At 34.4% G+C, this 19,762-nt stretch overlaps 1 protein-coding gene across 2 annotated transcripts; it reads left to right on the plus strand.

The window, feature by feature from the left end:
• Window positions 1–620: 620 nt before the first annotated feature.
• LOC110736894 lies at window positions 621–14,348 on the plus strand. Of its 2 annotated transcripts, none has more exons than XM_021917233.1 (14): window positions 621–1,412; window positions 4,271–4,343; window positions 4,427–4,548; window positions 4,636–5,022; window positions 5,113–6,821; window positions 7,414–7,778; window positions 9,946–11,294; window positions 11,386–11,540; window positions 11,991–12,163; window positions 12,344–12,492; window positions 12,961–13,265; window positions 13,354–13,490; window positions 13,604–13,738; window positions 13,927–14,348. In XM_021917233.1, the coding sequence occupies exons 1-11, from the start codon at window positions 1,314–1,316 to the stop codon at window positions 13,153–13,155; spliced, it is 4,776 nt and encodes a 1,591-aa protein (XP_021772925.1). In that variant the 5' UTR covers window positions 621–1,313; the 3' UTR covers window positions 13,156–13,265; window positions 13,354–13,490; window positions 13,604–13,738; window positions 13,927–14,348. The 2 variants fall into 2 exon arrangements, with proteins under 2 accessions (XP_021772925.1, XP_021772926.1); XM_021917234.1 differs by having other exon boundaries at window positions 11,991–12,151.
• The last annotated feature ends 5,414 nt before the right edge of the window (window positions 14,349–19,762 follow it).

The following is a 19,762-nucleotide window of genomic DNA, read 5'->3' on the forward strand; positions in this document are numbered from 1 at the left end:
CTGATGATCCTTCTACATTCTTGAAAGCGAGATTAGCTTGTAACTGCTTAACTATGCTAAATTTTCTCAAACTAAAAAAAAACAACAAAATTTTCTCCAACTAAAAAAACAACAAAATTTTCTCCTTTTTTTTTTTTTTTTTTCTAACCACGTATAAAACCCACCTACCTAAAGTAAACATGGTAAATCCAAAAAAAAAAAAAAAAAAAAAAAACCAACAGAGAGAGAGACTACAAGTACCAAAGTAGGACAATATGTCAATGGGTTAGTCATCAACACAAAAGAGGAGCAAACAAAATGAAAGAGATACATCACATTCAAAGGACAATCAATTTTGACACTTATCTTCTACACCAACAAGGGTATTTTCGTCACTCCATATTACAGAAACAACACCTCAACAAAACGGCTAAGGCGTCGATAGTTAAGTAGGTCCACGTACTCTATATGAAATGACCAAATTACCCTTTCATTTATTCTCCTAACAAATTAAGTTCTCTCCCCTCTCTTTATCTTTGGCTTACGTCGGTCTCTGGAATAATTTTTTATTTTTACCCACCCAGAAAAAACATACCTTAATTTTTAATTATTTTTTATTTAATAATTATAAATGTTGGTTTTTTAGTTTTTAATTTTTTTTTTCTGTGTTTTTCCTGTTGCTCTGTTGAAACACCACTCAGAAAAGCCTAGACAGAGAAAGAGGAGAGAGAAAGTTTAGAGGGAGAAAGAAGAAGAACAAACACAGAAAACAAAAAAAAAAACAAAAAAAAATCAAAAATTAAAGCCGCATTTGTTAAGAATAAACACTTAATTTTCATTTTTCCTAATAAATTTCATTAGAAATATATTTGATTGATGATTTTGGGTCAATAAATTTCTGGGGTTTGGAGGAGTTTGATTAACTTTTCTGGGCTTTCTTGATATATTCGGAATTGATTGATTGATTAATTGTTCTTTTTGGTTACATTTTTAGGGTTTTTTTTCTTATTTTTTTGTTTACTAGGTAGAAGAAGGAATTGTGGCTTATAATGGTAGTTCTGAGGGATTTGCTTCATGGGTTTTTCTGGGTTTTGGATTTCCGAAGTGGGTTTCTGAAATCTCTTTGGATTGATTGAGAACAATAAAGCAATTCTCTTTTTTCTGGGGAATTTAATTTTAGGGTTTTTTTTTTTATTTAATATTTTTTTTTGAAGTTTTGAAATTAATTTTAGCTGCTTGAATTTAGATGGTATTTTAGGTGTTATTAGGTTGAGTTGGGTGTTCTTTCTTTCTCTCTCCTGTTTTTGTCTGTTCTTGAGGAGGGGTTTGTGAAGATGAGAGACATTGAGCTTGAAGAAGGAGAAGCTTATTTGTTTCAAGATGATTATGATGATGATGAAAACATTGATCCTGACAAAGATTTCTCTTACATTGTAAGCCTACACTTATTGCTAAATTTTTCTGCTTAAAATTTGTTAATTATTCTTTGTTTTTCTTCAATCCGATTTCAACTTTGTAGGTCTGTTGTATAGAATACCTGATTAGTAGGTTAGGTTAGGTTAAGACGTTAAGTTGAGACATTTTCGATATGATCATTCTAGTGATGTTAACGGGTGATTTGAAACTTAAGGTTTTTATATTTCTTGGCCTCCTCCATCAACAATTCGAAACATGGTGTTTATGGAATTCATCTTGATGACTGTAATTATCCTGTCTCGTGTTCATCCAATGCCTGGAAGTTGGAACAATATTGTTTTGTGTTTTATTTATGGAGCTTGGAGACGTAGATGACAAATTATATGAAAATAGCCGGTCTGGCTGCATGATCATTTTTTATATTACATTGATCTAGTCGCGTCAATTAGTTTTAGTAATTGGACTCATCATTTCTCCTCCCTCTGAAATTTGGGTTGGGGGACGTGCTCAATTGGTAATGTGGTTTTGGTTGGCATGTGAAAATAGCCGGTCTGACTGCATGATCATAGTTGATATTACATTGATTTAGCAGCGTCAATCAGTTTTAGTAAATGAACTCAACATTTCTCTTCTCTTTGTAGTTTGGGTTAGGGGACGTGTTCAATTGGTAATGTGGTTTGGGTGGTAAGTTATTGTCATTGTATATGATTGAAGCGCCATTGTCATTTCTTTTTGCACTTGAATTCTCTCTTTTTTATTTACACTTTTTTTTTTTCCCGGGAATTTTAATCATAGCATTTTGATTGAAACCTACATTGGGTTTCTGATATTGTCCTAGAATAAGGGGATTATTCGTATCACTGAGGATGATTTTGAGGGTGCTTTTGCATGTAAGTAACTCACGTGTCAAGTTTGATGTTTAAGTTGAACTTTAGATGTCGAGAGTGTGAAATTTAGATCAGTGATGAAGTATAAATTGAACTACTGTATCAGTTACATTTATCATCCAAATTAAATTCTTGATGTGCCTTCCTTTGTTTTTGTTTAGCTAACTTGAATATTTCAGAGAGAAACATGTTGGTTCTGCTTCTTTATTGAATTTAGTTGCTCCAGCCCTTTAACGTGTTAATAATCTTCCACTTGTTCTTGATCAACATTCATATGCTTGTTGTAAATGTTTCTCACGTGTTTATTGGCATAGAGTGAAGGCAACCTTCAGTTGACACCCTGGGTTTATCAAAGTGTATTGTATAAATGAGAACTTTAGTTATTGTTAAACAAGAAGTTCGTTTACGGCTTTGATCACCACAGCATCCTACCTTTCTATTTTTTTTTTTTTGCTTCCCATATACATATTCTCATCTTAGCTTTGTGCAGTACAATCATATCCATAGAATACATTAACTCTTATCATTCCTTTCCTTAATAATGAATGAAAAAGGTTATATCACAGTGTAGTGTATAATTGGAAACTTTGGGTTTTGTAAAGTGAGAATAGCTTTTTTACGGTGTTGATCACCACGGCATCCTACCTTGTTCTTGTCTTCTATCTACGTGTATTCATATTCAAATCTTATAGACTTTATGCAGTCCACGCATATCCTTTTCTTCCTTTTTAGTACCTTGTATCATTCCTTAAGAATTAATGAGAAAGTGGGTTATAAAATACCATTAAAAGAAGTGAACCTGATACATACTTACGTAGTGCTATTGTATTATTTTTAGCATTCCAACCCCCTCCCCCACCCCACCCCCTACCCCCTCCTGTCAGAATATCTAAGGGGGTGAGATGCCCTACTCTTATAATAATTATCACTGCTGTAATCAAATGTGACTTTGAGGTGTTAGATCTCTGGAACATTGGAGAAGTGGAGACAAAGGCTCACTGAAGAATTCTATGGTCAGGAAATAGTAGTTTATTAATTTAAATCAATGGTCAGCACCTGTTGAAAATTCTCATTCACGCTTTATCATATTGGAACAAGTGTCAAAGAGGATACAATTGTAAACATTAAGGTTGCTCTTAGGATTGGTTTTATCATCAAATCTCTGAGAAACGCTTAATTTTACGCCTATTTTCGTTGGACCAGATTGTTTACTACATATGCTCTTGGTCTTTACAGAGCCTTTTTGTAATATCATGTGATTCTATAAACACAACCAATGGCCCAGCTCTGACCTACTGAGTTTAGCTAGCGTATACACTGAATTAGCTGGCCGATTAGCTGTTTTTATCAATCCAATGCGAGAGATGCACTTTGGGTTCTTTATCGTTCAAGGTTCTTTGAAATATTTTAAATGAAAAGGGGCCTCTTCTTGCAATCTGCCATATTCTTCGTTCACCATAGATCTAGTTATTAACGGCAATTGCTGGTAATCTTGTTCCAATTAATAGAGATAATCAGCTAAAATACATACCATTTTTGTAAAGATAAAATGAGCAAGGTCTAGCAAGAAAACCTTTTATGATTTGTCTATCCAATGAAGTTTGTATAGGCTGTGTTTCTTCATGAAATTTTCCAGTCAAAACAACTTGAAGTTTGGAATATATTTTAGGATAATAATTGTTAATGATTTATGTGAGGAGCTGCAATAATGTATATGTGAATTTTATTTATTTTGTACAAAACCTTGTGTGCTGCCATGGATTTGCATCAGGATGGTTCCTTTGACCTAGTGTTTGAAATATTGGTAGATTTTTTTTTTTTTTTTTTTTTTTTTGTCGGATTTTAAGTTCTATATTGCCGGGTTTCTTTGTGAGCTGGCATGATGTTTTCTTTTTTATTGTGTGACTTGCTTGTTAACTGCCTTTTTCTATGGCCCATACCATTTAGGTGAAAGTTATTCTTGATATTGTGGTCTTGGATATCTGCAGGACAGGAAGCTTGAAGATATCTTGGGACATCACCAGAAGGAGTTTATGGGTGGGGTCTCAGCAGAGAACCTGGGTGAGATTTCACGCCATGGAATTATTTTCTTTGTGCTAGTCCACATTTTCAAGTAATTCTATAGCAATTGTATAACTTGATAGGTGCAAGATTTGGGGGCTATGGATCATTCTTGCCAATGCAACAGCGTTCCCCTCCTATTTTGCCTAATCAGAGAAGCCAGAACCATGTTAATTCTAAGTCTCCCCAAGATATATCATCAGAGGTGAATTTGTGTGGAACAGTATGCTATATTTGCATTTATTATTCTAGCTTTCATTATAAACTTTTTCCATATTTCCTTGTGGTGCAGCATTTCCATCATAACCCAACAACTACTTCTAAGAATTCACTGCCAATAAGATCTATACCTTCCTCAGGTGACCAGACTGAGGAAGCAATGTCTGAATCAGGAACTTCCTTGATGAACAATCAATCCAAATTTCAAAGTTCTGGAGAGGTCGCTTCTAACAACCAAACAAAAAAACCGTTGAAGGATGTTTCCAAAAATACCTCCCTGAAGTTTCGAGTCAAGATGGCATCTGAGACTCTTTCATCTCTGGACAAATCTGCTATCTACAGTGGCCTAGGTCTTGATATGTCCCCTTCTTCCTCTCCTGAGGGTAGCCCCTCAGAGAATGATAGGATATCAACTGGCTTGCAAGAAATGAATTTGGAATCTCCTTCCTTCATTCTCCAGGTCTGCTTAAATGCACTTTTATGCTGTATGTGTAAATTACTGGGTTATTTTTTTTGCTCATGCTAAGCTATTATTGTTCCTCTGGATCAGATTATGACGACTTTACCTATCCCGGAGAAAGACATGCTTTCACCTCTTCCTGATAACCTTGTTAGTTTAAGGGGTATTGAGAGCAATCTTAATACTGGTTCACTAGGGACTGGGGAAGTAGATCCTGCCAATGTTTCTCATGAAAGCATGATCTCAAAGGGAAAGAAAGAAGCAAGGAAGGAGAGAAAAGCAAAGGTGAAGGACACAAGTAAGGTCAAGAAATCAAAGCACAAGGGAGCAAGTGAGGAGAAGAAATCAAAGCAAAAAATTTCTAGTCTGAAACCTGTAGAATTGATGGAGAGTTGTGAATATCCTGCAAATTTTGGTACCTTGAATGCTACTAGAAGGGATGATAATGGAGCATCAACAGACAAGGAGGTTGCCTTCTATGCCTCCATTAATGCAGTTGCTGCTTATTCTGAAGAGAATGAACGTGATTCTTTGATGAGCAAGAGCATCAGCTCAAAGCGTTCTACTGTGTTCAATAAGAGAACTGAAGTTGGGTGTTTGGGTGAGGACATTGGCAACCCAATGAAACCGTTCCGTGTAGCTAGGCCTAAGGCAAAAGAGGAACCTGATTCAGCACAAATGAATGAAGTGATGGAGGATGATGTGAATGCTATTACCTTAAGAGGGGAGATGAAGAAGGAAAAAAATCTAAATTTTGTTCAGAGGAATGAATCCATTACAGAGAAGAGGGATGAAGTTGGATGGAGAGATGATGAGGTGAAGAAGTTCTCCAAACAAAATTACATTTTGAAGGATAAAGTGAAAGAGGAAGTGCTTGATTTAGCACAACCCAAGGACAAAAATGTCATATTGATTTCGAAAGCTGAATCTATTACAGAAAAGAGGAGTGAAGCTCGAAGAGAGAATGAGGTGAATAAGTTTCTAAAACAACAGAGCATGGCATTGGACAAAGTAAAAGACGAAGTTCCAAATTCAGTATGCTCTATTGAGGCTGGTGTGTATAGCAAGGAAAATGGAATTGTGGAGGTATGTTTTCTTTCTATGAAAGATGAAGGAAATGGTAAGTACAGTGATGTTTCTCAGGAGATGAAATACGATAATGCGGTTGAATCTTTGAAGCAAAAGTCACGTTTCAGGGAAATGACTCACTTGCCGACAGAGCAAGTATTGCTTAGTGAAAAGGAAAATCCGTCTTCTGTGGTCAAGAAAAAATTACAGGATGGACAGATTGGTGGGGTCTCTGCCACTGAGGCACCAAGAAGCTCAATTATTAGCTCTTCAGCATCAAAAAATGAGGCAGTCATTTTTAAAAACAACATTCCTTCTAAAAGTAAAAAGGGTGGCACTGATTTATGTAAGGATACGAGAAATAATACTGAGGTTGTTGATAAGGCAAATCGAAGGAAAAAAGGAAAAGAGCTGAACTCAAAGGAATTAGTGATGGAAATTTCAGAACAAGGGCCACAAGCTCCCACAACAAAGCTGAAGGACAAGTCTAGCAGTAATAAAACTAGTTCTGCTGCTATTGGTGGACCTAATTTGGGAGATCTCCATGGTGTTAACTACATGACAGAAAAGGTTTCTGTTGGGGATGTGCCGCCAGTAGAGAATCCTCCAGTGATGACATTGGAAGATTGGGTTGAATGTGACAAGTGTCATAAGTGGCGGCTTCTTCCTTTAGGCATGAGCGCAGGTTCCTTCGAAAATATGAAATGGACTTGTAGCATGCTTACTTGGCTGTAAGTTTTCATCTTAAATATGTTGTATTCAGGTCGCTTCCATTCCTATGATAAAATTACTGTTACTGCTTCAATGATGAACTTTAAAATGCTTTTAGACGTCTTTTCATGTGGTATGGGGATAGAGATATACTTCTCCGTTTCTTTGAGATTGTATTAGTTTGACCGACACATTTGCCACAGGTCAACTTTGACCATTAATATCTTTAATTATATAGTATTAGTGTAATTTATAATTTTAATACATTGAGATGAATGCAACATCTTTCATGACAATTGTTTCCTATATATTACTTAGAGTTAAAGCTAGTTTGTGAATAGTGCAAAAGTCAAAGTGTTGCAATTTGGAGGAACCAAAGAAAGTTCTAGTTGATAGATGAAACTTACAGGACGCTATCTCCCCTCCAGTGCTTGCTCTTGCCTCTACTGTTGGTTAGACTTAACAGTTTAGTTCTGAAGACATTATAAGAGTACATACATTTTTAAAATTTAAAGTGTTAAAATTTTCTTACATTGACTAGTCATCTTTAAGCTTAATATTCCCCTCATGTATCTCTGGCTGATCTTCACATGGCATATTACTGTTTTCTAGGCCTGGGATGAACAAGTGCAGTTTCACTGAGGATGAGACAACTAATGCTCTGTATGCATCGTATATACCCCTGGATCCTGCTTCTATGATTCAGAATAATCAGCCACCTTATCTAGATGCAAATGCGTCTGTAATAGCCAGTGCCCCAAATATTGTTCTTGCCAGTCAAGCTCCTAGTTTTGATGTTTTGCCCAGTGGAGGCAAAAAGAAGAATTTGGTGAAAACAGAAATAGAGGCAGCACGACGAAGTGGTGCTCAAGACTTGCATCATCCTGTCAAGAAGGATCAGCAGCGCTCCGGTGAAATAAGGAATATGAAGAATCTTAAAAAACTTCCTTGGGAGTTGGATTCTGTTCAGAAGAGTGGTAAGCATCTAATCATTCTTATTTAAACTCAGTTGTTAGTCCTAGCTGTTGGCAGATGGAAGAACAATGGCCTATTGTGTCTTCGCCTTAAAGCCTTACTGAATGCCCAAATTAATGTGAAGTAGAAATGCCTTGTGTGGAAACCATGTTTTAGAGAACCACTGACGACTCATTTTACTGATTATCTTCTTTAATGAATACATCTGAGATTTTGTATGTATTTTCAGTTGGAGGAGACTTCTTCGTTGCTTTTCTTTAAAATTGTCTCTTCTCTACTCTTTAAAGATCGTATTACTTGCCACTAATCAAGTGCCGCAGCATCGTTCCTAATCGGTGCTCGTCTGCTACTTTTGTCTGTGGATTGTTAATAGGAAAAATTGTCAAAAATAATACAAAATTTGAGCGGTCCGTCAAAAACAAATCAATCTTTTGATTATTTCTAAATAATACAAACTTTGAGGGGTGTCCACTTAAACAAGATAATTTACCTACAACTTATATAACCGGTTAACTTTTTTTTTTTTTTTTTAATAAAATTGTTTAACAATATAATTTACTTCTAATCAAAACTATAAGCATGGTTAATTTCTTATTTAACTCTTAATTAAATATTAAATAAATCCTAACTAAATAATTAATTAATTATGTGTTAAAAAGAAAATAATTAATTAACTCCTATTATTATTATAATCATTATTTTAAAAAAAAAACCCAACCACCACCACCTTTCCGACCCCTCCAACAGCCACCAAACCACCGCCACCAAACCACGCGCTAGCCGGCCGACGAGCTCCACTCTTCCCTTTCCCTTCCCTGCTACCCCACACAACCCCTTTCCCCCCTCATCCCCCCTCACCGGAACCCAAAACCCCCAACCCAAACCCGAAACCTAAACCCCTAACGAATTGGGGATGGTTTGGACTATGGGATATCAGGTTTGGGTCGCGTCGGCTTACGATGGAGGAAGGGAAGGGGGTTCGACATTCTGGTAAGGGGGAAGGGGAGGGGGGTCGAATCGGGGCAAGGGAAGGGGAGAGGGGTCGAATCGGGGCAAGGGAAGGGGTAGGGTCGGCCGGCCGGCCGGCGCAAGGGAGATGAAGGAAGTCTGGGCGGCGACGGACGGTGGGGAGGGGGTGGTGGCTGGGCTGTGGTGGTGGGTGGTTTTTTTTTTTTTTTGTAAAGGTTTTTTTCATTTTAAATAAATAAATAAATAAATAATAATTATATATAATAATGCTTTCAAAAAAACAAAAAGGAGTTTTTATAATAATGGGTGGTTTTTTTTATAATAATAATTAATATTATTTAAATCTTTTAATAATTAAAAACATTAAATAATTTAAAAAAGATGTAAAAAAAAATAAAATTGTCATACCAATAAAACGATGACACGTGTCCCATATAACATGTTAAACAAGTCACCAACAGGTCATAACTTGTTTAAAGCGGACATCCCCCAAAGTTTGTAATATTTAGAAATAATCAAAAGATTGACTTGTTTTTGGCGGACCGCTCAAAATTTGTATTATTTTTGACAATTTTTCCTTATTAATATTTGTTGGAATTTCAATGTTCATGTTAATGTTGCGTGCGCGCACACACACAACCCCCCCCCCCCCCAACCAAAAAAAAACACACACACACAAACTTAATAAAGAGTACGTATACAACAGGATATGTATGCTGAACACTGTAGAACTTGTTAGATTGTGGACTGATTGTTATTACCAAACGCCAATCAGTGTATCAATTTTATTTTCTTACTTACTAAATGTGAAAAAAAACGCCTAGATGTTTAGCAGGTCGCTGTTGGCCCAACTACTATTTGACAACCAGTGAGTTAGAAAGCTAAATTGCTAGATTATGAAAGATTTTCTCACAGTTGAATCTCAATGTGTTCCTATTTTTTTTAATGAATTTTATGTCGCGTGTATTTGAAATGAATTGTGCTCTGTTTTGTTGCTGTGGGAGTGTGGGTATATGAACAACCCTTTTAATTCCTTACTACGGAAACAAACTTAAATGTGGTTTGCTAGATTTGTTTTTGCGCCTTTCCTCCTTCCGTTTTGTAGATATGCAATTGTTAAGAGGGTTTCTGCTTGGTTCTCAGATGTGATATTTCTTGCGCATATGCAGCTTTATTTAAATATTTAATGTACATCCACAGGTGATGGCAAGACATCAAATATTGTTAAGAAGAGGGTAGCAGATGTTGAGGCATATGGAGCTTCTAAGAAAATCAAGAGAGTGCATCAGCAACCTATGGAAGAGTTTCCTAGTGTTCCACAGGATTTTGTGAAGGGCAGCTCAAAAGATTATCCTGTGAAAGCTAAAGACAGGGCCCAAAATGATGTAACTTCCAAGGATAATGAGATATATAATGTGTCTGGGACAAAGAGAAAATTGAAGGACAAACAGCAACGTGTTAATCCTTCAGTAGAGCTTTCAGGCAATGGAGAACACTTAGTGAGTAATTGGGATGCACACAGGAAAGAGAAGAAGTCAAAATTTTCAAACTTTCAGGCAATGGAGAGTAGTGCAGACAAGGGAAAACAGAGGACTCCGACTCTTGATGCTAAATCTAATCTTGGTGGTTCTGGTGATAGTGGGCGACGCAAGGGAGGTATGTCGGATGGCATTCCTTCAGAGCATTATCATATGGACAGGGTTTCTCGAAAGACTCCAGCAGGTAGAACATCTTCTGAAATGGCTCTTGATTTAGGTTTATCAGACAATGCAACCACCTCTAGCTCTTCAAAGATTTCTCGCAAAGTTAAATCAAAAGTGCGTGAAGTGAAATCTTCTCCGGTTGGGTCAATTTCATCCTCTCCAAAAAAGGTTTCTCGGACTAATCCTGATAAAGGGACAAGTAAGAAATCTTTGTTATATAGCGATCAGCGGCTGAAAGCTGGAGCAGAAAGTGCTGCCAATGAGTTTGCACCTCATATTGACGGGTATAGAGATAGAAGATCTAACCTCTCTAGGAATTCTGGTGTCTTGTCTGATGCAGTTGATGAGGATCAATTTGGTAAGAAAGTTTCATCTGGGAGATATTCCCATGCAATAGATACCCAACCTAAAATCGAAGATTACAAGGATAGAGGTGGTAAAGCGGACATCACATATGAGGGAACATCGACTTCACAACAGAATTTGGTTGCTGAAAGTCAGATAATAAAATCCCCAAATAAGTTGCATTTTGATGGAACTAATTCTGTGAAAGGAAAGTCACATATTTCCAAGATTGATAGGGAAAAGGAAGTATCATATAATTTGCATAGTGTACCTGAAATTGGAGGTAGTGGATCTAATGGTGGGAGAGATGAAGATGTTAATGGAATTCCCTTCAGGCAGGTTGCGGCTGGTCGTGGTAGTTTGAGACAAACACATCATACTGGGCAAGTGCCCAATGACGTTGAGGCTTCAAGTTCTAGAAACAAAGATAACTTCCATCGGGCTGCTAAATCTGCGTTGAGAGAGGCAACTGATCTTAAACATTCTGCTAATCGTATGAAGGTGTGTTGTCTATTCCCACTATGTATGGTTGTTTAAATCTAAAACCTACATTAGTTAACAATTTTTCTCACTATTGGTCGGTTTGCTTAAGGTTGCTGGGTCAGGTCTAGAAAGTACTGGCATCTTCTTTCAGGCAGCACTAAAGTTTCTTCATGGAGCATCTTTGTTAGAACCTGGCAACAATCAAAGTAGAAGTGGGGAGATGTCACCAAATGATGTGTATACCAGTACTGCAAGATTATGCGAGTATGTTTACTTTTGTGTGAATTTCCATTGCTCCCTTTTTCTTATCATAGTTTGAGATTCAATTGATTTGAGCATGACAAAGCAAGCTGCATCTCTCTCTTGCTGCATAGACTGTTCGGACCCTGAGGGATTAATTGGATGTTTGTACTTGATCTAGTTCATATTCACTCTTTTTTTTTTGTATATGATACTTTAGGCTACATTGCATTTGCTGTCGATGTTCAAGTGGCTGAAAAAGACTCCCTTTAATTTGTTTTAGTTGTCTACTTAACTCTCTTTGATGCACTATGTTATGTTTGGTTGTGAGTCTTGTGACTATGTGGCAATAATACATGTACTAGTATTTGTTCTTAACTGGGAATCATAGATCAGCAAATTTTCGTACAAGTAGTCACATCTGCCTGATTTTGGATGTTTCTGATAAGTAGTTTTATTCATTGTGATTTGCAGATATTGTGCCCTTGAATACGAACGATGCAATGACATGGCCTCTGCTGCTTTGGCCTACAAATGTATGGAGGTAGCTTATATGAGAGTGGTATATAGTAATGATCTTGCTGCGAGCAGGGATCGTCTGGAGCTGCAAATGGCTGTAAGAGCTGCTCCTCAGGGTAATGAGACTGGTAGATTCTAAATTCTTTGGCCTGTGCTTGCTGTAGACTGCTGGCTGCTGATGATTAATTTTTTATATTTTATATATATATATATTTTGCGGGTCTTCCTACTCTTAGTGGGATAGTATCTACATTTCTCTTGGATTTTGTTCAGCTTGCTAATGTTAAGTATCTCTCGTTTATTCACAGTGGAGTCTCCATCATCATCTGCTTCTGATATTGACAATTTAAATCAAGCTGCCATAGATACAGTCAAGGATGGACATTCTGCAATGGATCATCGAAGTCATGTTGTCTCTGCTGGAAACAGGCCAAACTTCATGCGGCTGCTTGACTTTGTATGTGTGCCATATCTGAGACAGCCACTGCCTGCAAACTGTGCATAGTGTACATTCCGTATAATATTCATTTCCATATGAACTACCATCCTCAGCTTTCCCCTATATAATATGCTTTTATGCTAAAATATGAATAGAACGGAGGTATTTTCTGAACTAAGGGGAAAATTGGGGGTCTTTTCGAAAGTGGGGGAGAAGTTGATCAGTGTGTATATATACAGTTTTTGTTTATTGCTGTTATGATCATGGAATTCTTCCCCACCCCTCTTGTCTCTTCTCCACCTATGGGAGGTTAAATTGTTGGGTTTGGTACTATATTATAACCAGAATACAGGAATTGATAGTGGATCCTGATATTATGATCTTGAGGTCTGCCCAACAAAATCGTGATTGTCCTAAGAATTTACGTATGTTTCATTCAATTGCTCAACTTTATCTAGAGTCTAATAGGCTCTTGCTTGATTGCAGACGCATGATGTAAATCTTGCAATGGATGCATCCAGAAGGTCACAAAGTGCTTTTGCAGCCGCAAAGCCAATCTTTTCACAGTCAGGGAATGAACATGGCATAAATTCTATTAAAAGTGTTCTGGATTTCAGCTTCCATGATGTAGATGGTCTTTTACATCTGGTGCGCCAAGCAATGGAGTCTATCAAGTCTTAATGATGAACTTGAACTCGCAGTTCCATTCATCAGAGCAGTGAAGCTGAGTTTTTCTAAGGGGAGCTATTTCTGGTGCATATATATTTCAGATCCCAAATACCTTTTTTTTGGTACGTGTTTTCTTTCCTTAAATGCATCGAGACTTGAGAGCAAGTGATTAGTTTGTCAAATGGGCTTATGAGTTATCTTCTCTGACAGGTGTATGATGTAAAGTCACTCAGTTTGCTTCAAAGCATATATAGGATCTAAACCAAAACATGTATAGAAGATAAAATGGGTAATTGTGAAAGGATTATTTGACTGAGATTAATTGCATATCCCCGGAAACAACCAAGGTATGTAGAGCATTTTCAAATTAACAGCAGATTGTGGTGCCCTATTTTTTTTTTTTTAATCATCTTATTGTTATATTTTTCTTATTATTAAACCTTTTGTTCTACATCATCAGTTGAGGAGCATGGGGGATGTTCGTTTTTTGTACATATACAGTAAAAAATTATTTACTCAAGGAAAGCAGTTAACATTTCTCTTTTGGGGTATTCATGCTGCCTTGCTACCAGCACTCGGTTGTGAGAACCAGCAGGTAAAAATTTTCCCTAAAACACTTTTTATGGGATGATATGTCAATAGTGCTCATAACCCAGTTTGATTGTTTAGGGAATTTGCCTTTTACTGCAAAATTTACGAATTCCTTTATTTGATTTAGAAATGTTGTGTTAGGGTATCATCTTAAATAACATTATTACTCTGCTGATGGATGTTCTGTTGCAGGTTTGATCACTTGGTGCTGAATTGATTAATGGCGGCAATTTTGAATAATAGAAGATGAGTACCCCTGGAGTGATTTTTTTTTTCTTTTCCATAGCCATTTTTCCCATATATTGATACAAGTACATAAAAGGGATTTCTTTCTTCTTTTTTCTTAAGTTCTTTTTGGTAGACTTAGATGCACATATCTTATTTGGTTGGTGTTCTTGAAATAACATATATATGTTTCTTAAATCTTGTAGAGAGAAATTATTAGAGGAAAAGAGGGTTTTTAGTTCAGTTTTCTGGGGCAAAACTATTTGTCAAAGGCTCTAGGATAAACTACACAAATTCCAAATTGCCCCCTCCCCCCCATGGAGTGTAATTATTAAATAATATTTGGAATAGAAATCATCTCTACTTTCAATTTTTTGTGCTAAAAAAAACCCTACATAGGTGAGTTTAGATAGGTTACAACCCACATTGTGGTGTCATTACATTTAACACCACTGGAGAAAAAAAAAAAAAAAAAAAATATATATATATATATATATATATATATATATATATATATATATATATATATATATATATATATATATATATATATATATATATATATATATATAGGAAGGCTCATGTAAGAACACTCCTCTATATAAGAACCCAATCTTATATAAGAACCAATCTCAGCCGTTTATTAGTTTTGATCCAACCATCTAAAATGATCCTTTAGTAATGCCATTTCTGTAATTCTTCTTTTATATTCTAATTTTTTTTGCCTACTCCTATGTTCTAAATTTAGTATATTTATGTTCAAATTTTTTTTCCTATGTTCTAAATTTAGTCTACTTATGTTCTAAAGTTTTGTTTCCTATGTTCTAAATTTTTTCTACCTATGTTCTAAACTTTTTTTTTCCTTGTTCTAAATATTCTTTTACCTTTTGCCTATGTTCTAAATTCAGTCTACTTATGTTCTAAATTTTTTTTTTCCTATGTTCTAAATTTTTACTACCTATGTTCTAAAGTTTTTTTTTTCCTATATTCTAAATATTCTTTTACCTATGTTCTAAATTTAGTCTAATTATGTTCTAAAGTTTTTTTTTTTTTTTCCTATGTTCTAAATTTAGTCTACTTATGTTCTAAAGTTTTTTTTTTCCTATGTTCTAAATTTAGTCTACTTATTTTCTGCTCATATAACTTAGTACTAATTTAATTAGTTTTATTGGATTTTTTTTTGTTTCAAAAAAAAAACATTTGAAGTTTTTTAGTTATTTATAAAGATAACCTATGTAGGAGTTGAACCTACATCCTCTATGCATTTGCATAGTGCTCTTCCAATTGAGCTAATAGGTTTTATCATATGTTCTAAATATTATTTGCATATGTTCTAAAATTTATTGCTTAAGCTCTAAATTTTTCAATCTAAGCTCTAAATATATGTATGTTCTAAACTATTTTCCTATGTTATACATTTTATTGTTTATGTTCTAAAGTTTTCTGTCCATATTCTAAATATATATCCTATATTCAAATTTTTTTGTCTATGTTCTAAATTTATTTCCTATGTTCTAAATTTTTTCCGTATGCTCTAAATATTTTCCGTGTGCTCTAAATTTTATCCTATGTTCAAAAGTTTTTCTACCAATTTTCTAATTTTTTTTCCTTGCGTTCTAAATTTTTTCTATCTATGTTCTAAATTTTTTCACCTTATGTTCTAAATTTTTTCACCCTATGTTCTAAATTTTTAGTATATGTTCTAAACTTATTTTCTATGCTCTTATTTTTTTCCCCAATATTCTAAATTTCCAATTTTTTTTCCTATGATCTAATTTTTTTTTCCCAATGTTCTAATTTCCTATGTTCTAAATTTTACTATGTTCCAAATTTTTCCTATGTTCTAAAGTTGTTCGTATATTCTACACCTATGTTATAAAGTTTAATTTAACTACGAACTACAAACTTGGAAGTATATTTACAAAGTGATAATATTTTGGCATGTGTTAAACAAATGTTTTTTTGCAAGATTTGAAACATACAAGGAATATGCCTAATATGGTAAGAAAGATAATGCTATATTACTAGTATAATGGGAGTTTTCCTAGAATAATTAATAATCCGTACATTGTACTATTGTAGTTCCAACATTAGAGAAACCCAAACAGACTGCTGAAATCATATGAGCACTAGGACAGCAAATGTATTTCCTTTTTCCTCTCCGATTAGGGAACCATATAAGTAGACTCATCGTTTAGGAACATTTGAACCAATTTAACATATAGTTTACAAAGTACAACTATTACACTGCACTTAATTACAAAAATGTGCCCTTCAAATAGCAAAGCTCACTTGCATTTAGGTATTCACTCAACCTATTTATTCAACCTGAAGAATCCATCTCATAAAACAGACCTTAAGACCACAGAAAGGTCAAAAGCTAAACACCCTTACATCCCTCCTCTACTGCCAGAATTAAGTCAAATTTCATCCCAAAGCCTCCATCTTGACATTTTTTTTTTCTATTTTCCCCAATCTGATTGACTAGAAACCAATAAAAACTTAAAAACCATCAAACCAGCACCACACATAAGACAACAAAACCATTGCATTAAACAAAAACGTGCTTCAACACCGAAGATGTAGGACGATAATGGAGAAATAACATCCAAGAAACCTGCCCCTATATCAACCAAGTACAAACCCCAAAATAACCCCAGACCCTCCTTACAATTTTTTTTGTAACTCATCAGCCCACTTTCTATACCTATTCAGCTAATCATCACAATTTACTCAATTGCGTTAAAAAAAACCCAGTAATAATCATCAACCAATGTGCTCAGTTGCTCACTTTTACCAATCAAAAATCCCATCATAACATTACCAAAAATCATAATTTCCACCATCCATCATCCTAACTCCTAGATGTCAACTAGCTTACTGACTGAAGTTAAGAGCACATGATTTCAGCACCAACAAAGAACCAACAGCAATTTAAAAAATGGCTCAAAAATCGCCCAACAAAACCACAAACAAATCGCACAAAAAATGGTAAAATGACGAAAAAAAATCAAACAATACTAATCAAGAGTAACACTGAAATTACCTAATATTTCCAGCCTTAAAATCACTGTAGTTTGAACTCTTAAATCGCCGAATTTTGAACCCTAAATTGCCGAAAATAAATGAAAATCAAATCAGAAAAATGCAAAATCGACTTGTCTCATGCGGAATTCATGAATCAAACCTTAAAATCGCATAAATCACATCGCAAAAATCAAATCATAAAAATCGCAAAAAATAAAATCGCAAAAACAAAATCGAAAAATCTACTTGAATATCATGCGTTTTTCTTGAAAATTTGAACAAAATCGAAAAAAGAACGTACCTAATTTGAGCAATTTAGGTTGTTTATGTAAAATTTGAACAAAAAATTGCAGGAATTTGTGTTCGAAATTGGGATTTGAGGAGAGAGAAAGACAATAGGTTTGAAAGTTTGAGGAGAGAGAAAATTTTGGACGGTGGGTTAGGTGTTTGAGGAAGGATACTTGTTTTAATATTAACCGTCCAAAATTACTTAATCCTACGGTTGAGATTGGTTCTTATATAACTAGGGTTCTTATATAAGGAGGGGTTCTTACCGGATCCCTCCCCTATATATATATATATATATATATATATATATATATATATATATATATATATATATATATATATATATATATATATATATATATATATATTAGTTGTACAATTTTAACTTTTAAGTTTGTAATTATACTCTTTTGACCATTGATTTCTTCAATCATCTATTTGTAAAATTATTTTCAACTTGTTAATTATAGTCCATATTGAAAATTAATCTAGCAATTTTATATAATAACATTAGTCTTTGTAGTAGTATATAGTAGTATTAACTAAAATGTGAATTAAAGTTAACCCTTCAATATTTATTGAAAAGTTATAATTACTATTTCTTTTACAAAGAAAAGTTATAATTATTGATATAAATGAAATATTATAAGTTTATTGAGGATAAAATTAAGATTGGAAAAATTAACAAAAATAATCCAAACTATTAATGTCCTTCTTAAATTAATTTCAACTATCATTTAATCTAAAATAATCCTAACTATTGGGTGCCCCTTCTTAAAATAGTCTCTCTTACCGGTTACCTATGATATCGGTTAATATTTTTAATCCTCTTCCTTTTCTGTACATTTCACCCTTTCTTTCTCCCTCCACCATTTCCATAACCTTAGCACTGCCATTCCACTCCAATAGCGGCCCAATCAACCCCTTCTCTTGCATACTACTCCGTACTTCATAGTTAATTGCTTTGGATGTTCACTTCTAAACTTAAAGGGAAACATCTGCGGTATTGCACAATTACTATCAAAACAATACCATTCCAAATTCCATCTAACTTCTTGAAGATAAAAAGCAACGAAGTTTGCAATGTGATTTCATATGCAATTTAATCCCCTCTTTCTCCTCTGCTTCTCAAAAATTGAAAATTTGCTGAATTTAAACTAGAAAATGGTAGATTTATTCTACCAATTAAGTTGTGATAGTGCAATTGACGGAATTTTTGATTTTTCTGTAATGATGATTTGAATTTAAGGATTAGATTAGGATTTAACAACTCCTGAAATGTGATAATTAAAGCAAAAGTATATGATTTTTGTTCATTTCCTAGCCTAATTTGACCAAAAAGAAGACTAAAAAAGGTCCGACCCATTTTCTCCAGCTAACCTTTAATGGCAACTACACCGTGACGTTGCTATGCCCAACTCCACAACTTGCCTTTTTTCTTAATTTTTTAAGTTTTTGAGGGGTTGTATTTTGCTGTTAATTCAAGGAGATGAACAATTTTGTGGGGGGTGGAGGCAGTTTTGTAGAGTATGGAGGCTATGGAGGGCAGGAATATAGGGAAGGGAGAGAGGTTAGGGAAGAAGGGTTTTTTTTTTTTGTATTATTATTTTAAAAGCAAACCAATCTAAAGTAACACATCATGCTTTTAACCTGTTTAATAGGTTATCCAAATATGGAGACTAATGTGAGGAAGGTAAGTTAATAGTTAGGATTATCTTGAGTTAAAGTGTTGTTGGGATTAAAATGAGAAGGTGGTCAATAGCTGGGATTATTTATGTTAATTTTTACAATAAAATTCTAATACGGAGTAGCATTTTTCCTTCCTTACCTTTTAAAAAGTATGATAATGCACTTTATGAATAGTGTGAGGATAATTATATCCTTAAAATGTTTGTTACCTATATGCCCCATTTTATAGCCTTTAAGTTTGTCCTTGTGTGATTTAATAGTTTAGATTTATGAATAACTAGTTTTGTGCTCGTGCGATGTCCGGGTAATTTATTAAATATTAAGATAAATTTCTTTTTTTATTATTTTTATTTATTTTTTATTTTTATCTATATGCTAAATTTTAAAACATATTTGTGAAAAAAAAAGACATATAATTGCTCTTTTGATTTTGGATATTTTGATTAAGATACTATTGATTTTTGTAAGATTGCAATATCATTATATAAATTATACACTGTACATATGAGAAAAATATCTGTGTTATTCGAATTTGCTACTCATATATTAATGATCACTTGATAATCATATTTATGAAACAAAGAATATATTACCACCGCTCGTAAAGTTAAGTTGTGGGTAGCTTTGGGAATGAGCTTATGCTATCTAATGTAGTGTTCTTTTTTTTCATTTTTTTTTTATAACTATCTAATGTAGTTCTTGAAAGTGTCTCAAAGTAGCATGGTCAAAGCAGTTCGAAGAAATTAGTTTGGATTTACACCTATTTTCATTTTATTGGATGATAATTTTAGGATGGGTT

Source organism: Chenopodium quinoa, unplaced genomic scaffold, assembly GCF_001683475.1.
Source record: "Chenopodium quinoa cultivar QQ74 unplaced genomic scaffold, ASM168347v1, whole genome shotgun sequence".
In the NCBI taxonomy this organism is placed as follows: Eukaryota; Viridiplantae; Streptophyta; class Magnoliopsida; order Caryophyllales; family Amaranthaceae; genus Chenopodium; species Chenopodium quinoa.

What these genes read in the sequence shown, in the direction of transcription:
- LOC110736894 (XM_021917233.1), top strand. Translation starts at nt 1,314, where the DNA reads ATGAGAGACATTGAGCTTGAAGAAGGAGAAGCTTATTTGTTTCAAGAT. An exon ending in GGATTCTGTTCAGAAGAGTG is followed by an intron (nt 7,779 to 9,945) that starts GTAAGCATCTAA and finishes GTACATCCACAG; the next exon opens with GTGATGGCAAGACATCAAAT. An exon ending in AGTACTGCAAGATTATGCGA is followed by an intron (nt 11,541 to 11,990) that starts GTATGTTTACTT and finishes TGTGATTTGCAG; the next exon opens with ATATTGTGCCCTTGAATACG.